This window comes from Danio rerio, chromosome 11, assembly GCF_049306965.1.
Source record: "Danio rerio strain Tuebingen ecotype United States chromosome 11, GRCz12tu, whole genome shotgun sequence".
Lineage (NCBI taxonomy): Eukaryota > Metazoa > Chordata > Actinopteri > Cypriniformes > Danionidae > Danio > Danio rerio.
The window spans coordinates 30229546-30253237 of record NC_133186.1 but is presented as its reverse complement, the minus strand read 5'-3'; the positions used below and the strand labels follow the sequence as shown (position 1 = coordinate 30253237).

Genomic DNA, 23692 nt, shown 5'->3' with positions numbered 1-23692 from the left:
ACATACAATAGCTACAAAGAAAATCTGATATAAGATTTATGCTTCATTTTCACATCGTTTGACTGAAGCAGTGAATCGCTTGTATTTTCTGCTTTGCCAGAGTAAATATGGGAGCGAAGGGAAGCAAGGTGGTCCTGAGGGAGACGTCTGTGGATGGAGTCCAGCCTCAGGTAATGTCAATGCAGCTTCAACAAAAACATGGTAGAGATCTGCAGAGAAACTGTGCATGACTGAATCCAATACAAATCCTTCTTCAAAAGAAGTAAACCACAAAGACTGAACAATTATATAGCTTCTCTTGTTGAGTCACAAGCAATGTACTAATCCACTGATGCATCATTGTTTAGTTCGAGACCATCTGTGGCTATATTTCCATGTAAGCGTGTCTGTGTGAGGCTTTACTGTTATCCCATTAGCAATCATATTTGATTCAGTCAGACTCACGTCTTGATTCTGCACAGGTTACACAAGTGGGATCAAATTGCATAGGCTCTTTTTTGTTTCTCAGAATTCATTATTACATAACCATGAATTAGTATGCGTGTGCCTGTGTGCTTGTGTATATATATTATTATATAAATGTGTGTGCGTATGTGTATTAGTGTGGGTGTGTGAATAATTTTAATACTTTTACATTGTTATTGTTAAGAGAAATTTCTTATCAGAGTATCCCATTATTAATTTCATAAAATAATGAATAAATACATTTCTCATAGGACAAAATTGTTTGTTATTTTTGTTGCTTTGATTTTTGTTCTATTTATTTATTTTAATAATATTTTATTTTAAGAAACATTACAAGAAATATATATATTTTAATAATATAAGATAATATAGTAATAAATATAATATAGTAATTAATATAACAGAATATAATATAATATAATAAATATGACATAATAATAATAATAATAATATAATATTATAATAACAGAATATAATATAATATAATATAATAAATATGACATAATAATAATAATATAATATTATAATATAATATAATATAATATAATATAATATAATATAATATAATATAATATAATGTAATATAATTACTGTAGGCATGATGCCCTCATTTTTCTTGCATTGTAGAGGATGTCAATCTAATATTCACACTCCAGTAATTTCGCAGTTGGGTGTTTATAAATGATGGTGGTTTCTTTCATCCCGCTGTCAAACCCTGCTGCTCCTGTTAATCCCCGTGTTGAGCTTTACCTTCAGTTCAGTTGCTCCAATCAGACCGCAGTTATAGAGTCACATGTCAGGCGCCTTGTATGAGTGGAGTGCAGTAGATTTAGCACCTACTAATGGCCTCATAAGCTTTTTGTTGGAGAAATGCTGCCAAATGATGGCTCTGAGTGACTAAAAATAGACAATTTGAGAGCCAAATGGTGCACATTACAGTGGACATATCTTAAATTCTGATTTTGTTTCATGTGTAATTGCTATAATCGGGTCCCTGGTACATTTACCAACTCAGAAATTGTGACAACCCAGTAAAAATGGTAAGTCTTTCTATGTAAGCATTTGTAAAAAGATATGTTCAGATTTCTCTCTAGTGACAGGAAAGGGGATAAAATTATATTAACACTGCCCTTTAATCTGAACTTTCCACCCACGACACAACAATATTTTGAGCAAAACATACTGTTCTGTCCCTGGCTGCACAGACAATTACAAAGCACTACTGTATTTAGCATAGATCTCTCGTTCCATGAGTGAACTGCAGCCATTTCTGTTTACTAGCTGTATCAGCTTGAGATTTACATGTCGCACCAGAAATCAATTACAGCATTGCAAATGTTCTGTTGTTGGAGTCTCCATAGACTGCTGACATCAAAGTGGCAAGCATGTTTTCACATTTCTTTCTGAATGTGCTTGTTGACATGCTGTGCAGCTAAAACAGTAAGCATGGTCTCTGGCTCTATTCAGAGACCGGATCTATACCGATCTTTTATGCTATGTGGAGTTTGCATGTTCTCCCCTTGTTCACGTGGGTTAAACAGACAAAGCTTCCAGTTGGTTTTAAAAAAAAACAAAAAAATCGTTTTAACGCATGTAGGCTCCATCATAAGCAGCAGGCATGCACTGAAACTCCATTGAAAATACTGGATTAAAAACTATTTCCATATTTATAGGACATGGCGCAGAAAATTTAATGCAGTGCTTCTTGTTTGGTCTAATACCCACTTTGACCCAATCCCAATTCTATCTTTGTACCCTTTCCCCTTGGCCCTTGAAACAGAGTGTGAAGGAGAACGTCTTTTAATTTTACCCCTAAAAAATGGGACACCACTACAGCACCTGCACACCTCTTCATATGTCATCATAATCTCTTGCTTCATATGAAATCAATGACGGTGACTGCTGTAGTTGTTCCAGTTGTGTTATTTTTTGAAACTTATCTACACTGTAAAAAAAAATCTGTAATTTTACAGTTTATTTCTGGCGGCTGGGGTGCCGGAAAAAATGTAAAATAACAGCTGTTAAACTACAGAAATTTACAGTAAAATAACATATTAAATTACAGAAATTTACCAGAAATTAAAATTCAAGAAAATTAATTTAATGTCCGTTATTTTACGGTAAATGTCTATAATTTAATAACCATTATTTTAATTACCGTTTATTTTATTTTGCGGCACCCCAGCTGTAGTCCCTGGAATGGCCCCCTGCCAAATTGAGTTGGCCACCAAATTGACCTCTAGACTTAGCAGAAGAAAATTGATTGATTGATTAATTGATAGTTCGATTTATTTATTTATTTGTTTATTTGTCAAATGAATTTTTCTGTAAATATAATGCTGGATTCACACCAAATCGTGTCACTATCTCTAGTTTAATCATGAGATGTTTTTACCTCTCACAACACAATTTTTAGCTCAAGCTCAATTGTTTGAACTTGTGGTAGACGCCATTGAGTTGAATTCTTCACGTAAGGGCAAACACATTTTCATCATTTGCAACGTGTGGCCTCTATTTGTACGTTTACATTGACTTTGCATGTAATTTACTCATTCGCATACCAGCATAAGAGAACTGAATTTATTGAGTAATATTTTATTTGGCAGTACAAAGCCAGAACAGAGCATTAACATTGTCGACTAATTTATTCAACTTTCCTCCACTACAATTATATAAATGTTATATATCTCAAACTTTTCAGCCCGTGACCCCTAAAATAGCAACACTAGTGACTTGCGACCCCCTCTATGTTCAGAGGTGGTTAAAAGCATACAAATATTGCACACAATGGTGAACGCACACCATTAGGAACTATATGAACACACATACACAACAGTCTTTGGACTTGTGGGGGAAACCGGAGCACCCGGAGGACACCCTCACAAACACGGGGAGAACATTCACATTTCTCCACACAGAAATGCTAACTGACCCAGCCATGGTTCGAACCAGCAACCTTCTTGCTGTGAGGTGACAGCAATACCCACTGCGCCACTGAGCCGTCCTTATGTTTTTTTAAGAAACTATTTTGTCAATATGTCTAAGAACTGTATTGTCATTCACAATAGTCAAAGAACTGCTAATGGTCTAATCTGATTCAATGATTGATGCTAAGCTAAGCTAAAAGTGCTTCTGCCAGACCTAAAGGTTGGCTGAATGAATGGTAAAACTGCAAATAAATGTTAAAACTCCACTGTAACTCTTAAATAACTTGTAAAATGAACCTCTCTCCATAAAAACAAAAACTGGAGTGTTCCTTTAAAAAGAGTGCCTTAGGTTACTCAGACGTAACGTCTGACGTTTATAGACTTTCATGCACTTGAAGATGAACTCTGACATGTCCTGTCATCTGTACACTTTAGGACACAACTAAAAAAAATCAAGTTGAATTCTTCCTATGTGGGAAGCCTGGAGCAGGGAATGCCACACAAGTGCTGAAAGCGGGAAACAGCAGCCAAGTGAATTGATTTGCAGGGATTAAGATAAAGAACCGCCCTGGTCTGATGGGGTTTAGAGGGGTAAATCTTGGGATTATGATGTCAGGTCGGGCGCTGTGCTGTGGTGAGAGAGGAAATTGAATTGTCAAAGGGAGTCTGGAGGCCAGGATTATGCCACAGTCAGTGTGACCATGGCAGGAGTCAGCTCTGTGTTCACCCGCTGGCACCTTGGCTGTAATTACAGCATAATGGGGTTTCCCGCTTTAGAAGAAGAGGAATTCCGCATGGAGTCGACACACTTTTGGATTGCCGCAGCTAGTTGAAATAGATTGGTATAAAGGTACAAATGGAGATTTATGTATGGTGAGTTCATTTGTTATTTACTGCTGTTTTGCAAGATTCCATCATCATTTCCCATGCTTGAATAACTTTGTCAGTTCAATCTTTGATTTGCTTGGATTTGCACTCATTTATATTAATATTTTGAATGACTAACACATTGACAAATGAATTCAGGCCAGAGACATGGAGAGTGCTTCATTTACCAATTTATATGTATTTGTTTTGAGTGTAGACATTTAATCGATTGCCTACCAAAAAAAAAATCATATTTGTAGAAATATAATAGTTTACACAAAATATCTTGATAATAATGAATGTTTGCATTTTAATGTTGTGTATAATATAATATTGTGATGATAAAGATTAATTGAAATGTAAAGGAAAATGTAGTATTTACATCACAGGAAAAAATCCAATTGTAAAATATATCTGAATAAAACAACATAAATGTCACATTAAAATAATATTTCAGAAATTAAATACACTTTTAAATCAAATAAAGGCAGCCATGATAAGACTAAAGGACAAAAACATTTAGCTGGTAGTTCAGTACATTTAATAGTAAAGTATTATTTCATTCTTTTTTTTCATTTATTTTAATTTGTTGTGGTTTTCATAAAGCCTGCACCAGCACTTGCCTTAGACGGGTTAACCAAGACCAGCAAGATGAAGGTGAAATGGACCCAACTGGGCCTGGTGTTTTTCTTGCTGCTGTCCATCATCATGACCGCTTGCTTCATTTGGCAGTACACGCTTCCCAAGTTAGTGCAAGGTGAGTGAGTTTTAACTTAAAAATGTATACACACATTTAAACTTTAAATAAGAAATGTGATATAATGTACCTGCAGAAATCACCATCACACTGATTCCTCTACAATATAGCTTTGGCAAAAATATGTATAGATTGGTGTCATGCTGTAGGTGCATGTCTGAGAGGTTACATGAGGTGTGATTAGTAGATCCTTTTATCCACTGTTTCTCTGAGTGAGGATTGACTTAAAATGCTAAAGATGGAAGAGTTTTTTCAGGTGAAGCTGCAGTGGAGCTACATATTTATAGTTCTATAAAACAGACTATTATATTGTAAGACAAATTTAATAGAGCTATTAAATATGTCTGCGCCAATAATGCATCGACACATAGCACTAAGGTGTTCACTGCAAAATGAGTTAGATTCCTGACTCAAGGTCCTTTGTGGATTGTTCCCCACTCTCTACCTCCCACGCATGCATTTCTGTCTCCACTTCATTTTTTTTTTATCAAATAGAGGTAAAAAAATGCTAAAAATTATTCTAAAAATGAATTATGAAATACATTTTTGCTAATTAAAGCTGAAACAAATGTATTTGGTGAAAACATTTTAATTTGAAATTCCATTTACATTCATAAACATTTGAGCTAAACTTAAAAGACAAATTGAATATTAGTGTATAATTTAAAAAAAAGACAAAAGTACATAAAACGTTTTAAAGGAAAATATAAATTATGAATTCAAAGGCTGATTCAAATTATTAATTAAAAAGTTCAATAGGATAGAAATACAGTGGTATTAATATATGGCATTGTTTTCAGTGCAGACATGACTACCTTCAGTCAAGGGATGATAAAATATTTAAATATTGTTAAGGTATTTGTTTAATCAATCAAATGCAGTGTTTTAATTTAAGCATCACATCATTGCAAAGTACAGTATCATAAATGGATATTCATTTAGTGATTTTTGCTTTAAAGACTTTTTGTTTATTTTTTTATCTTTATATTTATTTTTTATTTTCAACATATAATTTATTAGATTATTGTTATTCATTAAGTAAATATTTTAAAGTGAGCATTAACGCACTCAACACACCTCACACAAACTCTTTCCATACCCCTCACTGCATACTATCAAGATGTTGCATGCACTGCACTTTAACCAATCCCTACTTAAACCAATATTGCCTACTATATTTTTCCACCAACAGTCAGACTATGTGTACACCTATTCATTTTCTTCTACGTATTACTGTTAACATTGCTAATTATATATTGTTGTGTTTTTTGGGAGTATGTCGTTGTATTTTGCACTGTCTGGAGCCAGCACCTAAGCTTTTCACTCATCATTGTACACATGCTGCTGATGATGTGACAATATAAGTGACTTGATTTGATCAGATGACTGAGAAATTCAGAAATATACAATTATTCCTAATTCAATTCATTAAAAAAGTAACTAATATCAACTTATAACCTGTACTGTATATTTCCAACATGTCTTGTATTCCAGATTCCCAATTTAGTTTATAATAGCTCGTATTCAGAATCTACAGTAAGGCTAATCTCATTAATCATGCCATTGTGCCTCGTCCTCCACAACCTCACACTCTGAACTGGCCTGCAAAATGGATAATTGCGGCAAGCTATTTGCATTAAGCACTAATTTAGTGGTCATAACCTTCTTGGAATAATTACTATAGTGATTCCGTGCTAAAACAAATTCACCCATAAGAAGGTGGCTTCCTTTACATTTACAACCTTTCGTCCACCTGCATGATGACTTTTTTTGTTTCAAATGCTCAGCCCAGGTTATTTACATCATGCACAATTTAAAACATTTTAGCACATTGGTGAAATGTATCAATAAAAGTGACCTGCACTATTCATGTTCATTTAGGTATGGAAATTAAAGTGGTGCTTATATTTGTATATGCATTCAAAATTAATCTGCCAAAGAACTAAAGTGCTCCTTTTGTACTGTTTTTAAATAGTAACAGTCACTGTAACAAATCTGTTTGTCCCTGGGGAAAGTGTGAAAAGTTTTAATAATTTCAGTCTTCCTGCTCAAAGTTACATACTAGGTTTGTAGCAAGTTTGCATAATGAATTGACGATAGTGAATCCCATTCTTAAACAATGCCAGTTGTATTGAACTAAACTGAATCAACATGAACTGACTAGAACAACATTATTGCCTGTTTTTACTCTTTGACACAAATTGTAATGAAGCACAATTGACCCTTCGCTAAGCCCCGCCATCCTCAGTTACTGTTGTTACGCCTGTCAAGCTTTTGTGCCTGGAACGTCTATTACAATGTGTATGCTCCAGAATCAGATATTCCCAGGGATATAATTAGTCATTTTTGTTGAACAGGTGAGATATCTGAGAAAGCCAGACAAAAAAGGACTGCAGTATACATTACAGGAGTATATTTACGACACAAGAGGCAACCGATTAGAAAAAAATTTAATCAAAATTAAATCTAGCTTAGCCTCATACACTGGTCATTCAACAGCTTAGTTTATGCACAGCAGGAGAAATTTAAAAATAACCTAACAATAACTTATTAAACCATGATTTCTCTTTCTTAGCCAAAAAGCCTGATAGATTAATTGCTGTGCAATGAAATATGGCGTTACTAACCGACGAAGAAACACGCATGGACAGGGCTTCCACATCATTCATTCACAGAAAGAACAGCCAGAAAGAGGAAAGTATATTGATAGCAAGTGCTCAGTTTGTGTTCATATCTCTGTTTTGTTCTGTTGATATGTAATTTCAAATATTTGTAGCTTGAAACAGATGGATACATGATTGCTATTAGTATGACTGATATGGCGAGGCTTAAACGGAGCAGTGCTCATAATATCAAGCGAAAAAAAGACAGCTGTGAAACATAACCTGCTTGGTATTTTTGTAGGAAACACATTTCTGTTTAGGGTGAGAGATGTGCCAGTTATTGCCGTACAGTAGGTCTATCACTGAATGTAGACATCAAACACAAAACCAACTTATCTCTGCTCCTTTAGGGCCCCTCACAGAGCTTGATCCACGCTGGCATTTCTCCCCTTAAGTTTTAGGTTTTGAAAAGGGAAAAAATTCCACCACCCTGTCCAAACTTTTAGGATACCTGGTGTCAGATTTGCACAATCCATATGCACAACATGTTGGCCTGTTTCCCTCACTCGAAGGCTTGACAGAGTCCCTGCGCATAGCTACGGTTGCTAAGCCATGATTGGGGTGTGGCTTAGCGTAAGGTCAATTGAAATAACAATGACATGACTTGATGTGCTGTAGCAGTATATAATCTGACCAATCAGAAAAGAGTGAGATCTCAATAAGGCAAAGTTTTAAGCTTAAAACAATAATTAGCCGGCAGCTAGCTCTCTGCAACTCTCACATGGTTGCCCACTGAAGCTAAGCAGGGCTGCGCCCGGTCAGTACCTGGATGGGAGACCACATGGGAAAGCTAGGTTGCTGCCGGAAGTGGTGTTAGTGAGGCCAGCAGGGGGCGCCCAACCTGCGGTCTGTGTGGGTCCTAATGCCCCAGTATAGTGACGGGGACTCTATACTGCTCAGTGAGCGCCGTCTTTCGGATGAGACGTTAAACCGAGGTCCTGACTCTCTGTGGTCGTTAAAAATCCCAGGATGTCCTTCGAAAAAGAGTAGGGGTTTAGCCCCGGCATCCTGGCCAAATCTGCTCACTGGCCTCTGTCCATCATGGCCTCCTAACCCTCCCCATATCATGATTGGCATATCATCACTCTGTCTCCTCTCCACCAATCAGCTGGTGTGTGGTGTGCGGTCTGGCGCAAAATGGCTGCCGTCGCGTCATCCAGGTGGATGCTGCACACTGGTGGTGGATGAGGAGATCCCCCCCATTGTGTAAAGCGCTTTGAGTGCCCAGAAAAGCGCTATATAAATGTAACGAATTATTATTATTATTATTATTAATTTCAAACATAGTAAAATAAGATCTGATGCTACAGTATATAAAATGGAAATGTTTTATGACCTATATGGACGTTAACCTTGTAGGGAACCTCCAAAACCAAATATACAATAATAACCTTTAAAAGGGCATAATAGAAAATTTAAACTCTGTTTAGTGTTAATTTGATTTATAAATTAATGTATTTTGCCTTTGTTTACTGTATTTCAGTGTTTGTACAAAATATTCTTTAACCCTTATGTCCTCACTTTTCTTATATTGTATGTGAATGACACTGTGCCCATTCTTTAGATGATAATGCAGATGAAAGATCCAAAGCTGTGAGAATGTGCCCTCGCTTCCCGGAGCCAACACCTCTGGAGCATCCCATCCCCACTTTAAAGGGAGCGCTTGAAAAGGTACACTTGTAAAGACGAACCCTGAACCAAAATGAACCATTACACTGCAGATAATAATAATAATAAAAAATCTAAATAAGTATGTTGGTCATATTTGTATAATTATTTCCTTGTGGGATTTCAAACTTTTTTACTCCAATCTATTTATCTAGGTCATTATTTTAAATGGTTTCTTTGGACTAAAGCAATTTGCTGGAGTGTACCAGCTTAAAAAAGCAGTTTCGCAAACTGTACCTGTGGCTATAATAAGCGTGAAATACCTTAATTATTTATGAAGGTGGTGCTAAAAAATGATATTTACTGCACCTGGAAGCATTTGACAGAGTGACACTTTAAAAGTCTGTTGCAGAAAATGGAATTAAAATGTGAGATGTGGTAATCAATGGTTGTACAACAGAGGGAGAGGGAGGGAGAGAGAGAGAGAGAGAGAGAGAGAGAGAGAGAGAGAGAGATAATCCACACAATAATCCTGGAGAGTTTCATACAATATTTAGACCGTAATATTGATGGAATGTTGATCCTACTTTTCCTGCAGATTTTATCTCCAGTCTTCAGGTGTGTTTTATCAGGGTTGGAGCTAAACTCTGCAGAAACACCAATCCTCCAGGACCAACATTATCCACCTTGATTGAGACCAACATAATGTAAAATTACAAATTTAGAGAGTTTATTAACAGAAAAATAACCTTGAATAAATACATAATGCTTTCAGTATTTAGTAGTATTTAGAAGTTGAGGTTTGGCAGTGGCAACACCAGACAGAATCATAAAAATTGTACTGTTTCTTGAACACACCATACCATTGGTCGGGCACACAGAAAGTCCTACCCCTTACCCATACCATTGATTGAGCCAATTCTGCTGTGAAAACAACGGCTGCATCTGAAATCACCTACTACTCAGTAGGTACTGCGTTTGAATTTACTACTTGACCGTTAGAAAAGTACATTGTTCTACACAATAGGAATGTGAGTAGTATAAATGAAACTCGGACATAATACATCCACCTTTTTGTCATGATCACGTGACCTACTCATGTCAGTTAGGTCTTTTCACTCCCATTCAGGAATTCTCTTGGGGTACATCATGGAATAGCGTATCGTCCATCGTATGCACACTTAAGAATATCTCCTGAAATAGAAGGTTATCCGGGTAGTTCTCCCATACTGTTTTTTGAATTCTATGAATTTGGACATACTTCTCGGCTTGCATACTGTTTTTAGAGTACCATTTAATATGGAAGTATGCAATTTTGGACGCAGCTAATGGCTGTATCCAAAGTTGCCCCCTGTACCTGTAAATTCAACAGAACAGCCCTTTTGTACTGGTGTCTGAAACCGCAGTGGACATACTGTAAAGTGGAAAGTCAATCCCACAATGCACTGCAATAACAAGTGTACAACAGATGTACACTGAAAAGCTCGAGCATACTCATAATTCATTGTGAGAGTTCAGACAGTGCTAAATTAATTTCTCCATCTGACCACAAGATGACACCCACAGCAGATTACTATTAGTGTAGGTAAATTCAGTTTGCATACATGACAAAAATACAAATACTTTGTTTCATTTCTTATAAACAGCTAACTGCTCAGTGTTAAATAACTGTCACAGCATCTAATCAGGAATTTTTAATATGTAATTCCTGTGAGGAATTTATCAACCAGCAAAGCACAAAAAAAACCTATTAGTGGACTAATGATTTCAACATATAGCCAATATGTAAACTGCCTTATTCGTATCTTTACTTAGTATACTGTATAGTTTAAACAAAAAGTATTCAGCATAAATTAATGAAATTGGTCAAAGGTGACAGTATTATTTCAAATATATGACGTTCTTCTGAACTTAAAATAATAAATAATAATAATAATGGATTACATTTTCTACAAAAATACAAAGCAGCGCAGCTATCGTTAAAATAAAATTTACTTTATTACCAAACCAATATGATTTTCTGAAGGATCATGTGAGACTGAAGACTGCAATGAGAGAAAACTCATGTTAAGGGAAATAAATGTGACCCTGGACCACAAAACCAGTTATAAATGTCCATTTTTTAAATCACATGAAAGCTGAATAAATGAGTTTTTTATTGGTGTACAGTTTGTTAGTATACAATATTCCAAAATATCTCAATACTCAAAAAAAAAAAACACATTTAAAGTAGTAAAATTAAGTATTTAGCAATGCATATAATCAAAAATGTTTTTATATATATTTTTGTAAGTAAATTGACTAAATGTGTTTATGGAATATGATCTTTACCTCACATTTTTATGATTTCTGGCATAAAATAAAATACAATAATTTTGACCCATACAATATACTTAAAAATATATATACCTTTTTCAACCTTTGGTCACACCTTTTACAGTTTTCGTTTAGTTTTCGAGTAACTAAGTACAGCCTTGGTGAGCAAAGGGTCTATTAGGACCTCTTAATAATGAACAAATCACATGAATCACACTTGGACTTTAAATGCATTTTAAGTACCTAATTGCTGTTATAATTCTTTGTCTTTTATTTAGGTTGACGCACTACTGCGCAATAACATCAACCTTATCAGTCTGCCCTCATTGTCTGCTATTGTTACCTATAATGACACAGTGCTGTGGACAGGGAACTTTGGCAGGAGAAATGGCAGCGATCCTACTTCTGCACCACCGAATGAATACACCATTTACAGGTAAGCCTAATATATGTCATCATATAATATAATACTTATACTGAGTGACAGAATAAACTCAGATCAGCCTCATATGTCATGGTGAGTGTACATTATCATAATTGTCAATTAAGAGTCTGTGTGGCTTTTTCTCCTCCTTTCGAGGGCCCTTGATTTGGACCCATATAGTTGCAATCATTCAAGCGTCATCACATAAGAGCCATTTTGCTCTTTCTCATTGAAGAAGTACACATCTCCACATTTAGAGGCCAATTATACGCCTAGCCTGATTTAATCAGCCCATATCCACTTCTAATTTGCTCATTTTGCATTATAGAGGGGATCTGTCATTTCAAGCACCACAGCTTAATATTGTTGCAATTCCCAAGTGGACAATAGCAAGCTTTTCCCTCATTCAATTGAAAGTATTAGACTCTATCAATGTTTTGTTTAAAAAAAAAATCACAGATATTTATAGTTGTTAGTAGTTGTTAGTCATTAATTGTCAGAGAGATATCATTACTTAATATTAATAGACTCTAAATGCATACATTTTCATAACATAATTATTAAGATACATGGCACTACTGAGCATACAGGCTTATATGCTGGTTGTATTGAACTGAATTAGGAATGTATGTTAATAGATTAAGTCAGTTGTAAGCTAAGAAAATATTATATACTACTGGGACATTTCAAGCATAGGATGGGTCCTCCTGGCGTGACAGAGTTCATCACAGCTTCCCATACACATGTCTACCATTTACTTACAATAACCTTGTGCTTTACACCATACACAATTCATCTGCTTGTGATCTTTTTTCATATAACTTTGTCATGTTTGGTGTCATTTGATAGTTTATGAATTGTAGTGATGAAATCACCATAGACATTGATGTATTTCAATGTACAATCTATTTACTATTGTTGAGTCATGGTCTGAGGCGAGTATGTTAATATACTTTCCCCCCACTTTATCTCCTCAAATTTGCTTTCATGTTTAGCTAGTTTCGAGGATTGGTTGGAGCTTTAATGGAGTCAGATTAATTACAATTGAGTCAGATACATTATTGATTTAAACACACCATCCTCCAACTGCTTTCTGTTTCCGATTACCGGTTTAGAATTGCAGCGTAAGCTTCAAGCCTTACACAGTGATTCATACAAATTAATACAATGATGTTGTGTTTGTGATGGACATGCTGCTTTTATTGTTTAAATACTGTACCTACATCTGTATATACCATTTTTTACAGATGAATTTCAAAACTAAGTTCAGGTTCTTTTTGTGCATGTGAAAGTCAACCGAAGGCATAAAATATCTGTTAAGTGCCTGGAAAAGGTCTATATATAAAAAAATTCATTGAATTCTTTCGGTACAGTTAATGAATTTTTTTTTGTCTATAAATAATTCATGGCTTAATTTGAAACTTCGTGCTTTTTTATTCTGAGATATAGCCACATTTATCTTGGAAATCAGAGCTGGGAATATTTCAAGAATAAACTGGGATCATATTAATGTAACTGTACATGTTTGCATCACTGTTTTTAATTTGGATATTGATCATTGTATCTCAATTTTTATATCTTACCAAAATAATTTGGAATTAAATCGAATTTAGTACAATGGTATTGTGCATATTTGTATCCTTCAATTGTGATTTTAAATGAATTTAATAAAAAATAGTTCCACGATTTGTTCAGTAAACCAATGTTTAATAATTAAATGAGAAAGAACTGCATTCATTCTACATTTTTTTTTCTTCATGCTGTACCAAAAGCAATTTCCTTCATATTTTTTTTATACATACCCGTTATTCATCCCTTCATGGTCTGTCGTGCTGAGGTGAGTTTGGGCCAATATTATTTCTAAAGGTCCTGAGGGTTGGCAGTTGCATTGTCAGGTCATGAATACAGATGACGAGTGAAGCTGTTGCTTTTATCAGATCCTCAAAACATCAGCCCATGCACTGCTTCCTATGAAGTAATCTTTATACAGAGGTACTGTAATAATCCGTCTCTGAGCTGTGAGGTGTTTTATGCTCCTCTGGATAAGAAGTATATGTGATTTATAAGATCACACTTTTAAATATGTCATTTTCATAGTTCAAAAGGCTGAGATTGAGCTCGTAAACAACTCAAGGCCACATTCTGTGTCAAGTTCTGACGCACATCGTGTTGACAATGCAATCAGTGTCACGTAAAGCAAAACCACTAAACAGGTCAGGATTTGTTAAAAGCGTTTTCAAGAGCAAGCAAAGTCACAGAGTATAAAATAATCAGAAAGCATTTTGAATGTTTGACATTTTTATTCAAACATAAAAAAATAAAACCTATATTGAGTCAGAACAGATTTATTCTCACTTTGCTCGACTGATAGCAACAGTAGAAATATGGTTAATCAAAGCGGTGCCATTCGAATGTATTTCTGCGATGAATTATTCAACTTTAATGCCGAATTTCATTGCTGCGGAAGCTGTTGTTATTTTTTCCATAGCTTGATTATAGTCATAAATAATAAAAATCATATTTGGTGCAGCTTTTGAATACTTGAAATGTATGAATCTTTTGTGTTCATCTATTCCATAGGATTGCCAGTGTATCCAAGATATTTCCCACCCTGATGCTGTATCGATTATGGGAAGATGGCAAGGTGGGCTCCCTGGATGACCCGCTGGAAAAATACGTGGACAACTTCACCATTAAAAACCCCCTGGGTAAAAGCAGAGACTCTGAGCTCAAATACGTCACAGATGGGCTGATCTTCCTTGACAGCGGTGAGGTCCAAATCCGATCCTCCTCAGTAACATTAAGAAGAATGGCCAGCCAGCTTTCTGGTGAGTTTCCAGCTTCCAGCCTTGCGATGAGATTATTTGCACAATCACTGAATGAGGAATAACAACAGTGTTTGTTCACAGCATGTGCTCGCCATATAGCAGCAGGTCAAATGAATGTTTCTTTGAACAGAAGACGGCCCGCTGTTTGCCCTCAATTGCTGGTGTTGAGCTTGGAAATATAGTGGAACCAACTCAAGAGCTCAGAATTACAAACAGAACCCATTTATTGTAACTTCACAGTAATGAAAGTAATGTACCTGTAGAGACCAGCAGAATACAGCTTCGCTTAATGTGTGTGATTGCTGTTCTGTCTTATAGAACGCCAGCTGGTGACAATTTAATAGTTAATATAAATTAAAATCTTGCAGGACGCAGGAAGTATATTGTCTGTTACACAAGAACACAAAACAGAAACTTGCTCTTAAAACACAGACATTTAAAGGGATAGTTCACACTAAAATTACAAGTAGGTTACCATTTACTCTTTCTCAACTTGTTTTAAAACCTTCTTCTGTTGATCACAAAAGATAATTTGAAGAAATCTGAAAACCTGTCACCACTTACTTCCATAGTATTTGTTTTTCCTACTGTACAGGGCTTGACATTAACACCTGCCAGCTCACCAAATGCGGGTAGATTTTAGCTGTGGCGATTTAGACAGACACCCCTACTAGGCACTTTGACTGGTTGAAAATAATTTTTAAACTGCCAGAGCTGCCTCGTCCCTAAATATTTGAATGCTAGTTTATGACAGTTTGTCAATATGTGTGCAAATGTGCTCTTAGAACCGAGAAGCAGAATGATTGATAACTTTACGCGCAAGCAAAAGAATGTAGGTGAATACCAAATGAGAGGATGATCAGGCTCATGGTAAGGCGCATGGTAAAAAAGCAGTGCTTGTGCACCCACGGTCCTGCTGCTTTGAAAAGCTTTAGATTTTTTATATGCATCAACGATTGCTGCTTTAACTTTTACTATCCTTTGAACAGATTATTAATGGGCCTAACATTAACAGTGTGAACGTGATCGCCCTTTCACTATTGCACGCAGAATGTTTTTCCACCTGCTTTCTTTTGCTTGCAGTTATTTTTGTTAATATGGTTTAGCTATCATCCTTCATAATAACATTGTTTTTTTACTAGATTAACTCTCCATTTATCTAGTTTCCCAATGATCTGGGACTTTTAGCCTGGAAAAAATACTGTGTATAGTTTTAGATAATGAGATTTTTTTTATGTCAATTGTTTTTTAAGAGCATTTTTGTTGAATAAAAAGTGTATGTATACAGCTATATTTAGCTTGTTTGTGAACGACACACATTTTGTTTTGTTTTTGGTTTTTTTTTTTGTTGCAGGAAAATAATTAGTTTGGTGTGCCCAGAGAAAAAACATGGTAAATCCTTAGTGTTGAGCCCTAAAAGTCATGTAAATAAAAAGGTTAAGAAGGCATGTAGACATAACACAAAATTTATATCAAGTAATTTTAACATGCCAAAGTCAAATTTATGCATATAAAATAAATTTTTATGAAATATCTTCATTTGTGTTTTTAACAGAAAAAAAAGAAACTACAGGTTTGAAACTACACAAGGATAAGTAAATGAGTGATTTTCATTTTGAGGTAAACTATCCCTTTAAGAAGATCATATCAGTTTTAAATCAGTGGTTGTTGTTACATTGCCTCTGACAGAAGGCTGAGGCAGTAGTGTGGCTTTGGAAAAACTAATTGGTGAGATATTCAAGAGTGGAAGTGAGGTATACGTGATCCGTAGCATTTGGGGGCCTCCAGCACAGCTTTATAAAGTGCATTAAAAATATGTTTTAGAACTTTAGGCTTCAAAATTAAGCAAGCCGTTTTTCATGCTATGCCTTAAAGACTCAAAAGTAAATGTGCACTTTTTGCGCTTACTCAAATGCTGCTACTTTTTGAGACTAATATTTGCTGTAAACACCTTCAATCCTTCAATAGAAGCCTGAAGAGCCTTCATGCATTTATTTTTCTTTATCCATATTGACTCATGCTGATTGGACAGGACAGGGTTTAAGCCAAATATCTGATAATTCAATATTTTTTATGCTCAGGCAATCCATTTTTGTTTAAAGGGATAGTTCACCAAAAAATGAATTACTCATTCTCATGTTGTTCACATTCTCTGAAGCATTCATTCTTCTTCTGAACAAAAATGAATATATTTTTGATGAAATTTGAGAACCTTCATAGACAGCAACTGTCCAAAGATGTTCAAAGTTCAGAAAATAAACCAATAACAGTTTTAAAACATTGTCATTTCAGTAGTACGGAGCTCCAAGAAAACCTTTTTGTACAAAAAAAACTGTAAAAACCATGTTTACCAATGTTTTCCACAACTAATTTACTACAAAAAAATTCTATGCTTGTGCTTGCGGACTACTGACCTGACGCAGGGAGAAGATGTTTACAGTTTTTTTTTTTTTTTTTTACACAAAAGTGTTCTTGGAGCTTTGTAAGAAGAAATCTCTGATTAGAAGTCTCTGATTAGGATGCTAATTTAACATAAAAGACAACAACAGAGCAATTTCGAATATGATTGTTTGGTTCTCATTAACAGTAGTGAATAAAATATTTGTTATAAAATAATGTATAAAATAATTTAAAATATCTGTGCAACTCAGTCTCTTCTGAAATGATTTGTAAGTGGACTGGAGGAGGAAAAAACTACTTGCCATTTTACATCACTTTAATTGTCTGCCAAACATAAAACAAGTTTAAAAACCTTAATTTTAGCTTAATTAGAAAAAGAAACACATTTCTGAGAGATATCAGAGGTTGTTATAGCTGTTGTTTTGTTATTTCCAAACCTATGATAACCTTCTACAAAGGTCTATGCTAATTTGTTGAACCACTTTTTTCACAAAGATTTTACAGCTTATGAGGACATTCAGATTCACAATGACCTAAAGAATCGATAGATCATAGAATCAAGATCATGATTTCCTGACAAACTGTTTTCAAGCCACTTCCTTGTTGAAAGTTTTGTTTTCTGAACATTTATGCATAGTTTGTTTGCTTTGACTTGTTTAAAAAAAGATAAATTTCCCTAAGCTGCAAACACTCATATGACTAAAACAAATAGCTTTTTAAATGAGCAATAACATTCCTTTGGGCATAAAAACAACCTAATTATTCATTACTCTCCTACTGGATTTTCCACAGGTCTACCTCGAAGACTCCGTGGGACTAACTTACTGTGGAAAGGCAAGACCAAGACTGCAATCAACCTCCTACAAGATGATGTGCTCGTAGCAGATCCGGGGACCAAGTACGTTTCTGCCAAATTTATTTTAGCTGGTTATCTGTTCTTGCCAGCTACTTTAAATGATCCTCATCGGATGTATGTCTCAATGAAAAGCTTTTAGACCAAGACGATGATGATAATAGATTTTTTGCTGTCTCTTGATAACATTCCTTTAAGGTACATTTGAGGAAAGAAGGGTAAAGTTTTATTTGGATGGTCTCTTTAAAGTGTCCCAAATGTGCATTATAAAATGTCATAGTTGGTTTTGGTGGTCCCCAACAATGGCCTGATATGCATACAAGGCCAAAAACACTTTCATAGTCTTAATACGCATTTATTTTTACCTAATTATCTCAACAACTGACATATGAATTGTTTAGCGATTGATTTCAAAACCCAAACCCCTCCTTTGTGGGATGCTAATTAGCAATGATTGGTCTGATGAGATCTGTTGTGATTGGTCGACTGTGTGCAGCATGAGTCGGAAACTGCCCCATGTGGCACTTACACACATTTTGTTGATTATAAGTTGCAACAATATGCCATCTAAGGGTGCTTTCACACTTTGTTCAATTGCCTGGTCCAACCCCAAGTTTGATTGTCTCCTCTTGCCAACTTCTTGACTGGTTTGTGTTGGCACTGTCTTTTTTTTTTCTGTACTCTGATACGGTTGCCTCATCAACCTGCTGTTCTGTGTACCGCTATTGCCAGGTGATGGCCATGAAAGCCAAGGCACCAAAATTAAAATAAGTAAGCACATTACTGTCATTCTGCTTTTACTGAATCTTTTGGTTTTGTTACCAAGGTGCTACACAGACATGCACACACGAATGAACGTTATGAAAACTAATGTTTGTTTTTAAGTTGGTGGTTCATTTCCATTATTTGATATGTTTGCATTCACATCAGAATTGAACCGTTCCAGAGTTTGTGCGTACCCTACCCCAGACCACCTCTTTCAGATAGGCTCAGGTACAGTTCCCAGGTGTGCACCCGAGGTCAGAAGACAGCGCTCACACTAGCCAAACATACCTAACTCTGACATCAAATTACTCTGAGTGCGGATCAGATGTGCTAGTGTGAAAGCACCCTAGTTTAGAATGTAAGTAGACTGTAAGGTCAGGAGGGTTGGGATTAGGGTTAGTGTAAGGATGCTTTCACACTTTGATAGCCTGGTCTGAACCCAAGTTTGATTGCTCCCTTCCTCCACGTTCTCAGCTGGTCTGTGTTCACACTGTCTTTTTTCTTTCTGAACTCTGGTACGCTTGCGTCATTGAGCTACTGTTGTGTGTACAGCTGTTGCAACATGAAAGTCAAGGTGCCAAAATGGAAATAAGTATGCACACTACGGTCATTCTGCTTTTAATGAATGTTTTGGTTTTGGGAACATGCAGAGAGCGGTTTGCGTCTATCTGCCGCAGAAATATTAAAAACCTTTAAAACATCACGCAATGTCTGCAGAAGTTATTTTTGGAAGACACAAGTAGACATTATTAATATGTTTGCACTGGGTCAGTCCCGCATGTCCCCTAGGTACTGTTGCGTGATACACAGACATACTGTATGCACACACAAATGAATGTTAGGAAAACAAAAATTTGTTTAACAGTTTGTGGTTCACTTCCATTATTTGGTACTATTGCATTAATATGAAAAGTCAACCAGACCAGAGTTCAGGTGAACCGTATCCAAAAACACCTCTTTAAGGCAGACTTGAGTATGGTTTGTGGGTGCGCAACTGAGCTAAGAAGACAGCCGTCAATCTAAACGTACTGAACTCTGACCTTAAATGAACTCAGGTGCAGACCAAAAATGCTAGTGTGAAAGCATCCTAATTCTGATTTAGACTATAACTACACTGTAAAGTTAAGAAGGTGTGGATTAGGGTTAGGCTTAGTGTAAGTTAACAAAAAGTTTCCTGCAAAGTTTCTTGTAGGCAGGAGAAAGTCTTATGATGGAGCAGTGTCAGCAAATGTCAAGCAAATGGTCTGCTAATATTCTAATGAAAAAAAAAAGTTCCTATGTAGCTACATTTAAAGTCAACAAAATGTGCAAAATGGACCATCAAAATAAAGTTTCCTTGAAGAAGGCCTAATACACTGTTCTCTTCGATTTCTCTATTAGGTGCCACTACAGCAATCTGGCCTTCTCTTTGCTTGCCCATATCCTTTCTGAGAGGGTTGCAGGTGTGAATTACCAGAGATGGATCACAGATAACATTCTCAGCAGGTTGGGAATGGAGGACACTGGGTTTGACATTAACCCTGGCATCCAAAGTCAAATGGCTGTAGGTGTGTACGCCAGTGGCCAACCGGCGCCCCTTTATGATTTGGGCTGGTATCGCCCGTCAGGACAGATGTATTCGACTGCTGCTGACTTGGCAAAATTATCAATGATGTTATTGGGAGCGTATCATCGCAAAATATTGGAACCCGACACGTTGAAAATCATGCTAACCCCTGTGTTTCGCTGTGACAAAGACTACTTCGCCAATCGCACAGGTACACCATGGGAGGTCAACGAACAGAAGGGATATGAGGTACTACGTAAAGATGGCGATCTGGATGGCTACTCCGCTACATTCTCTCTGGTGCCTCGGCTTAAGCTTGGATTGGTGGTGCTAATGGCAGGAACGCGGCCACAGAACCAGGATATTATTTCGAAGGCTTATTCTTACATCATTCCTGCAATGGAGAAGGCGTTTAGGGAGGCCAAGCGGTATCTTACTCCTCCTCCAGATCCTGCACCCTATGTGGGATTTTACACTTACGGCAACATCACGTTTTATGAGATTAAAGCAGGGCCAGATGGTGTCTTGATCATGCAGCAGTTTGGACCTCAAATTGAGGATCTCATCCCGGAGCGTTACCGGACCATAAAATTGAATTACCTAGTGGAACGGGTATTTAGAGTCGTTTTCGAGAAGGAGTATCCCTGCGTTTTACGTGTCAACACTGCATCTGTATCCCTCGAAGCCCAAGATGGGCAGCTTTTTAACTTTTACGTCTTTGATAAGAAAGGCGTATCTCCAGGATTTGATGCTCCAGGGCTCAACACATACAATGTGATTAGAATATCCCGCAAACCCACCTTCTCTAATTGAGGATGATACAGTTTATTTATGAGAGAACTTTATCTTGGAGAGAAAGTGATAACAGATGATGTTTACCACATTGTTTTCCCTAAAATAGCTTGTTTACCCTGTGAGGACATCTCGGAATAACCTATTTTTGCACATTTATGTCCATAAAGATTTCGATGTTCTTCCTATGTATGCATACATGTATAAAAAACATACTGAATGTTGTATTCGTATGAATCTAACACTATGAATGATTTTTTGAAGCAATATGTCATTATTAACACAACAGGCTCTTTATGGAGGCCCAGTTAAGTTTATTGGACATACTTCACAATAGTTAATGTGTTTACTAACATAATCTAAAAATAAACAATACTTGTACATTCTAGGGTTGGGCATCTAAGCTATAATGCCGATCCGATACACATCTCGATACAAAGAATACAATCCGATATATTAGTGATACATTTGTGACATATTGCGATGCAACACGATATGATTCACATCCATATCACGATACAATGCGATAAATCAGCACTAACTAATTAGATCAAGTTTATTAGATTATGTGAAAGAGGATGCTGTGCCATTGAATGAGTTTGATTATTTATTAACCAAGCAAAACCAAGACTTTTTTTTTACAAACTGGCTCTTCTCTCAGAGCCAGAGTGTCAGTTTACAGTAGAGGGCCATTTTAGAACATATAGCACATAATATTTAAGTATTTTCAAGATAAACAGAATGTATAAGTGCAATATATATTAAAAAAAAAAAAATATATATATATATATATATATATATATATATATATATATATATATATTTGCACTCTTTCAACATAAAGGTTTACCATTGCACAACAAGAATTGTGATTTAACTTTTCAACTATGAAAACAAGTTTTATAAAGATATATTGTGCCACTGAATATTCAAAACTTAAGGTGGTGAACTAGCAGTGTTATGCTGCTTTGAAACATCACTGTCACTGTAAACAACAGGCTTATAAAAATATAATTAAATACAAATTAACAGGAGGAGGTGTTTAAAACCTTCGTTCTCTGTGACACTGGGCTGAATATCTTTGCAGATGAACAATGCAGTAACATCCGTTATTGGCGTAGAGCGCACAAAACTGTTGCGCATGGAAAAAAACTTGCAATGCTGTTCTCACCACTTTTGGAGCTGGTAGCTACAGTTGAAGCAGTGCAGGAAGCCGGGGATGCAGAAACACTGGAAGATGCTTCCACAACAACACCGTGGTGCCGCTTCAAGTGAGATTTCAGATTAGTCGTACTGCCCGTGTATTTTACAGATGCGCGGCACATTTTGCAAATTGCATCTGTCCTGTCAAGTCGTCCATCCTTTAATCCATAATGTTGCCATACTTCAGATTTAGAACTCAGTGGGGAATATGTTTGTTTTGCTTCTCGCGCTTTCTGAGGGCGCACCACTAGCTTCATCCGCACATCTGATACACTGAGTCGTAGTGTAAGAGTACACATCCGCAAGTCCGTTGCTAAATTATGCGCCAAAAACAGGTTGACAACACTTGTTAATAAATAAAAAATACATTCTATATTAAAAATATAAGTTGTATCTTGGAAAAATCGATGCATCTCGCAAAAACCGATGCATCTCGATTTGCTTCCAAAATTTCATTCATCCTCTGCTGCTCTATCGATGCACTCACATCGTGCACGCGCATGACTGCATATCGATACATATCGGTTAATCTTTCCATCCCTAGTACATACACATTTAACAGTTACTATTGCATTAATAAAATGTAAAGTCGACTAGACTAGCATTGTTAACTGCATTTTCATTAACTAACCTATTGTTCATGTTAGTAAATAGATTATCTACCATAAACTAATGCAACGTCATTGTAAAATGTTATCTCTTTTGGTCTCCTTTTTGCATTTTCTGTGCCACTGAAACCGAATTTGCAGTTTCTTATGACCAAATAGACTTTTATGCAAATTACGTCTTTTCTATGTGGGAGCATGAACATCTTGAATTATTAATCATCAAAAGGTCAACGAAACTCCTCAAAAAGACCAAGTATGACAGTCATATTGATTGTAAATTATACAACTCATGTCTAAGCATTTTAATTTCAGACTTTTAGACTTTGTTCTTGGGTTTTCGGTCTCCAGTGTTTTGGAAGCATGAGTGGAAGTTTAGTGTGACCACACTGACCACTTCTGATTAATATTATAATAATATTATTGTGCTTCTTAAAATTGTGTTGATTTATTCACCCTCATGTCGTTCCAATCTTCTGAAAATAAATGAGACATTTTTAATCAAATCTAAGATATTTCTGTCCACCTATTTCTGAAAAAATACAGTACTCATATAAATGATCAGTAAACAGTGTTTACAGCTTGTGAGATGTGTTAATGGATGCTCAAGCAGCTTGCTTTATGAGTGAGAACCAATGAGGTTCATTCTTGCATGTCACATGGTATGTCTGAG

At 36.0% G+C, this 23692-nt stretch overlaps 1 protein-coding gene across 4 annotated transcripts in view; it reads left to right on the top strand.

Moving 5' to 3' along the window:
* The window catches only part of lactbl1b (lactamase, beta-like 1b), a 39016-nt gene extending 15486 nt beyond the window's left edge, over positions 1-23530 (top strand). For 2 of the 4 annotated variants that reach the window (XM_073916804.1, XM_073916802.1), the window contains exons 4-11: positions 101-170; positions 4866-5016; positions 9244-9350; positions 11882-12039; positions 14608-14855; positions 18048-18153; positions 20254-21589; positions 22959-23530. In XM_073916804.1, coding sequence (XP_073772905.1) covers positions 108-170; positions 4866-5016; positions 9244-9350; positions 11882-12039; positions 14608-14855; positions 18048-18153; positions 20254-21232 — 1812 coding nt within the window. In that variant the 5' untranslated portion in view covers positions 101-107 and the 3' untranslated portion in view covers positions 21233-21589; positions 22959-23530. Of the gene's footprint in view, positions 1-100; positions 171-3782; positions 4266-4865; positions 5017-9243; positions 9351-11881; positions 12040-14607; positions 14856-18047; positions 18154-20253; positions 21645-22958 lie in introns of those variants that run through there. The other 2 variants (XM_073916805.1, XM_073916803.1) reach the window with 2 other exon arrangements.
* The last annotated feature ends 162 nt before the right edge of the window (positions 23531-23692 follow it).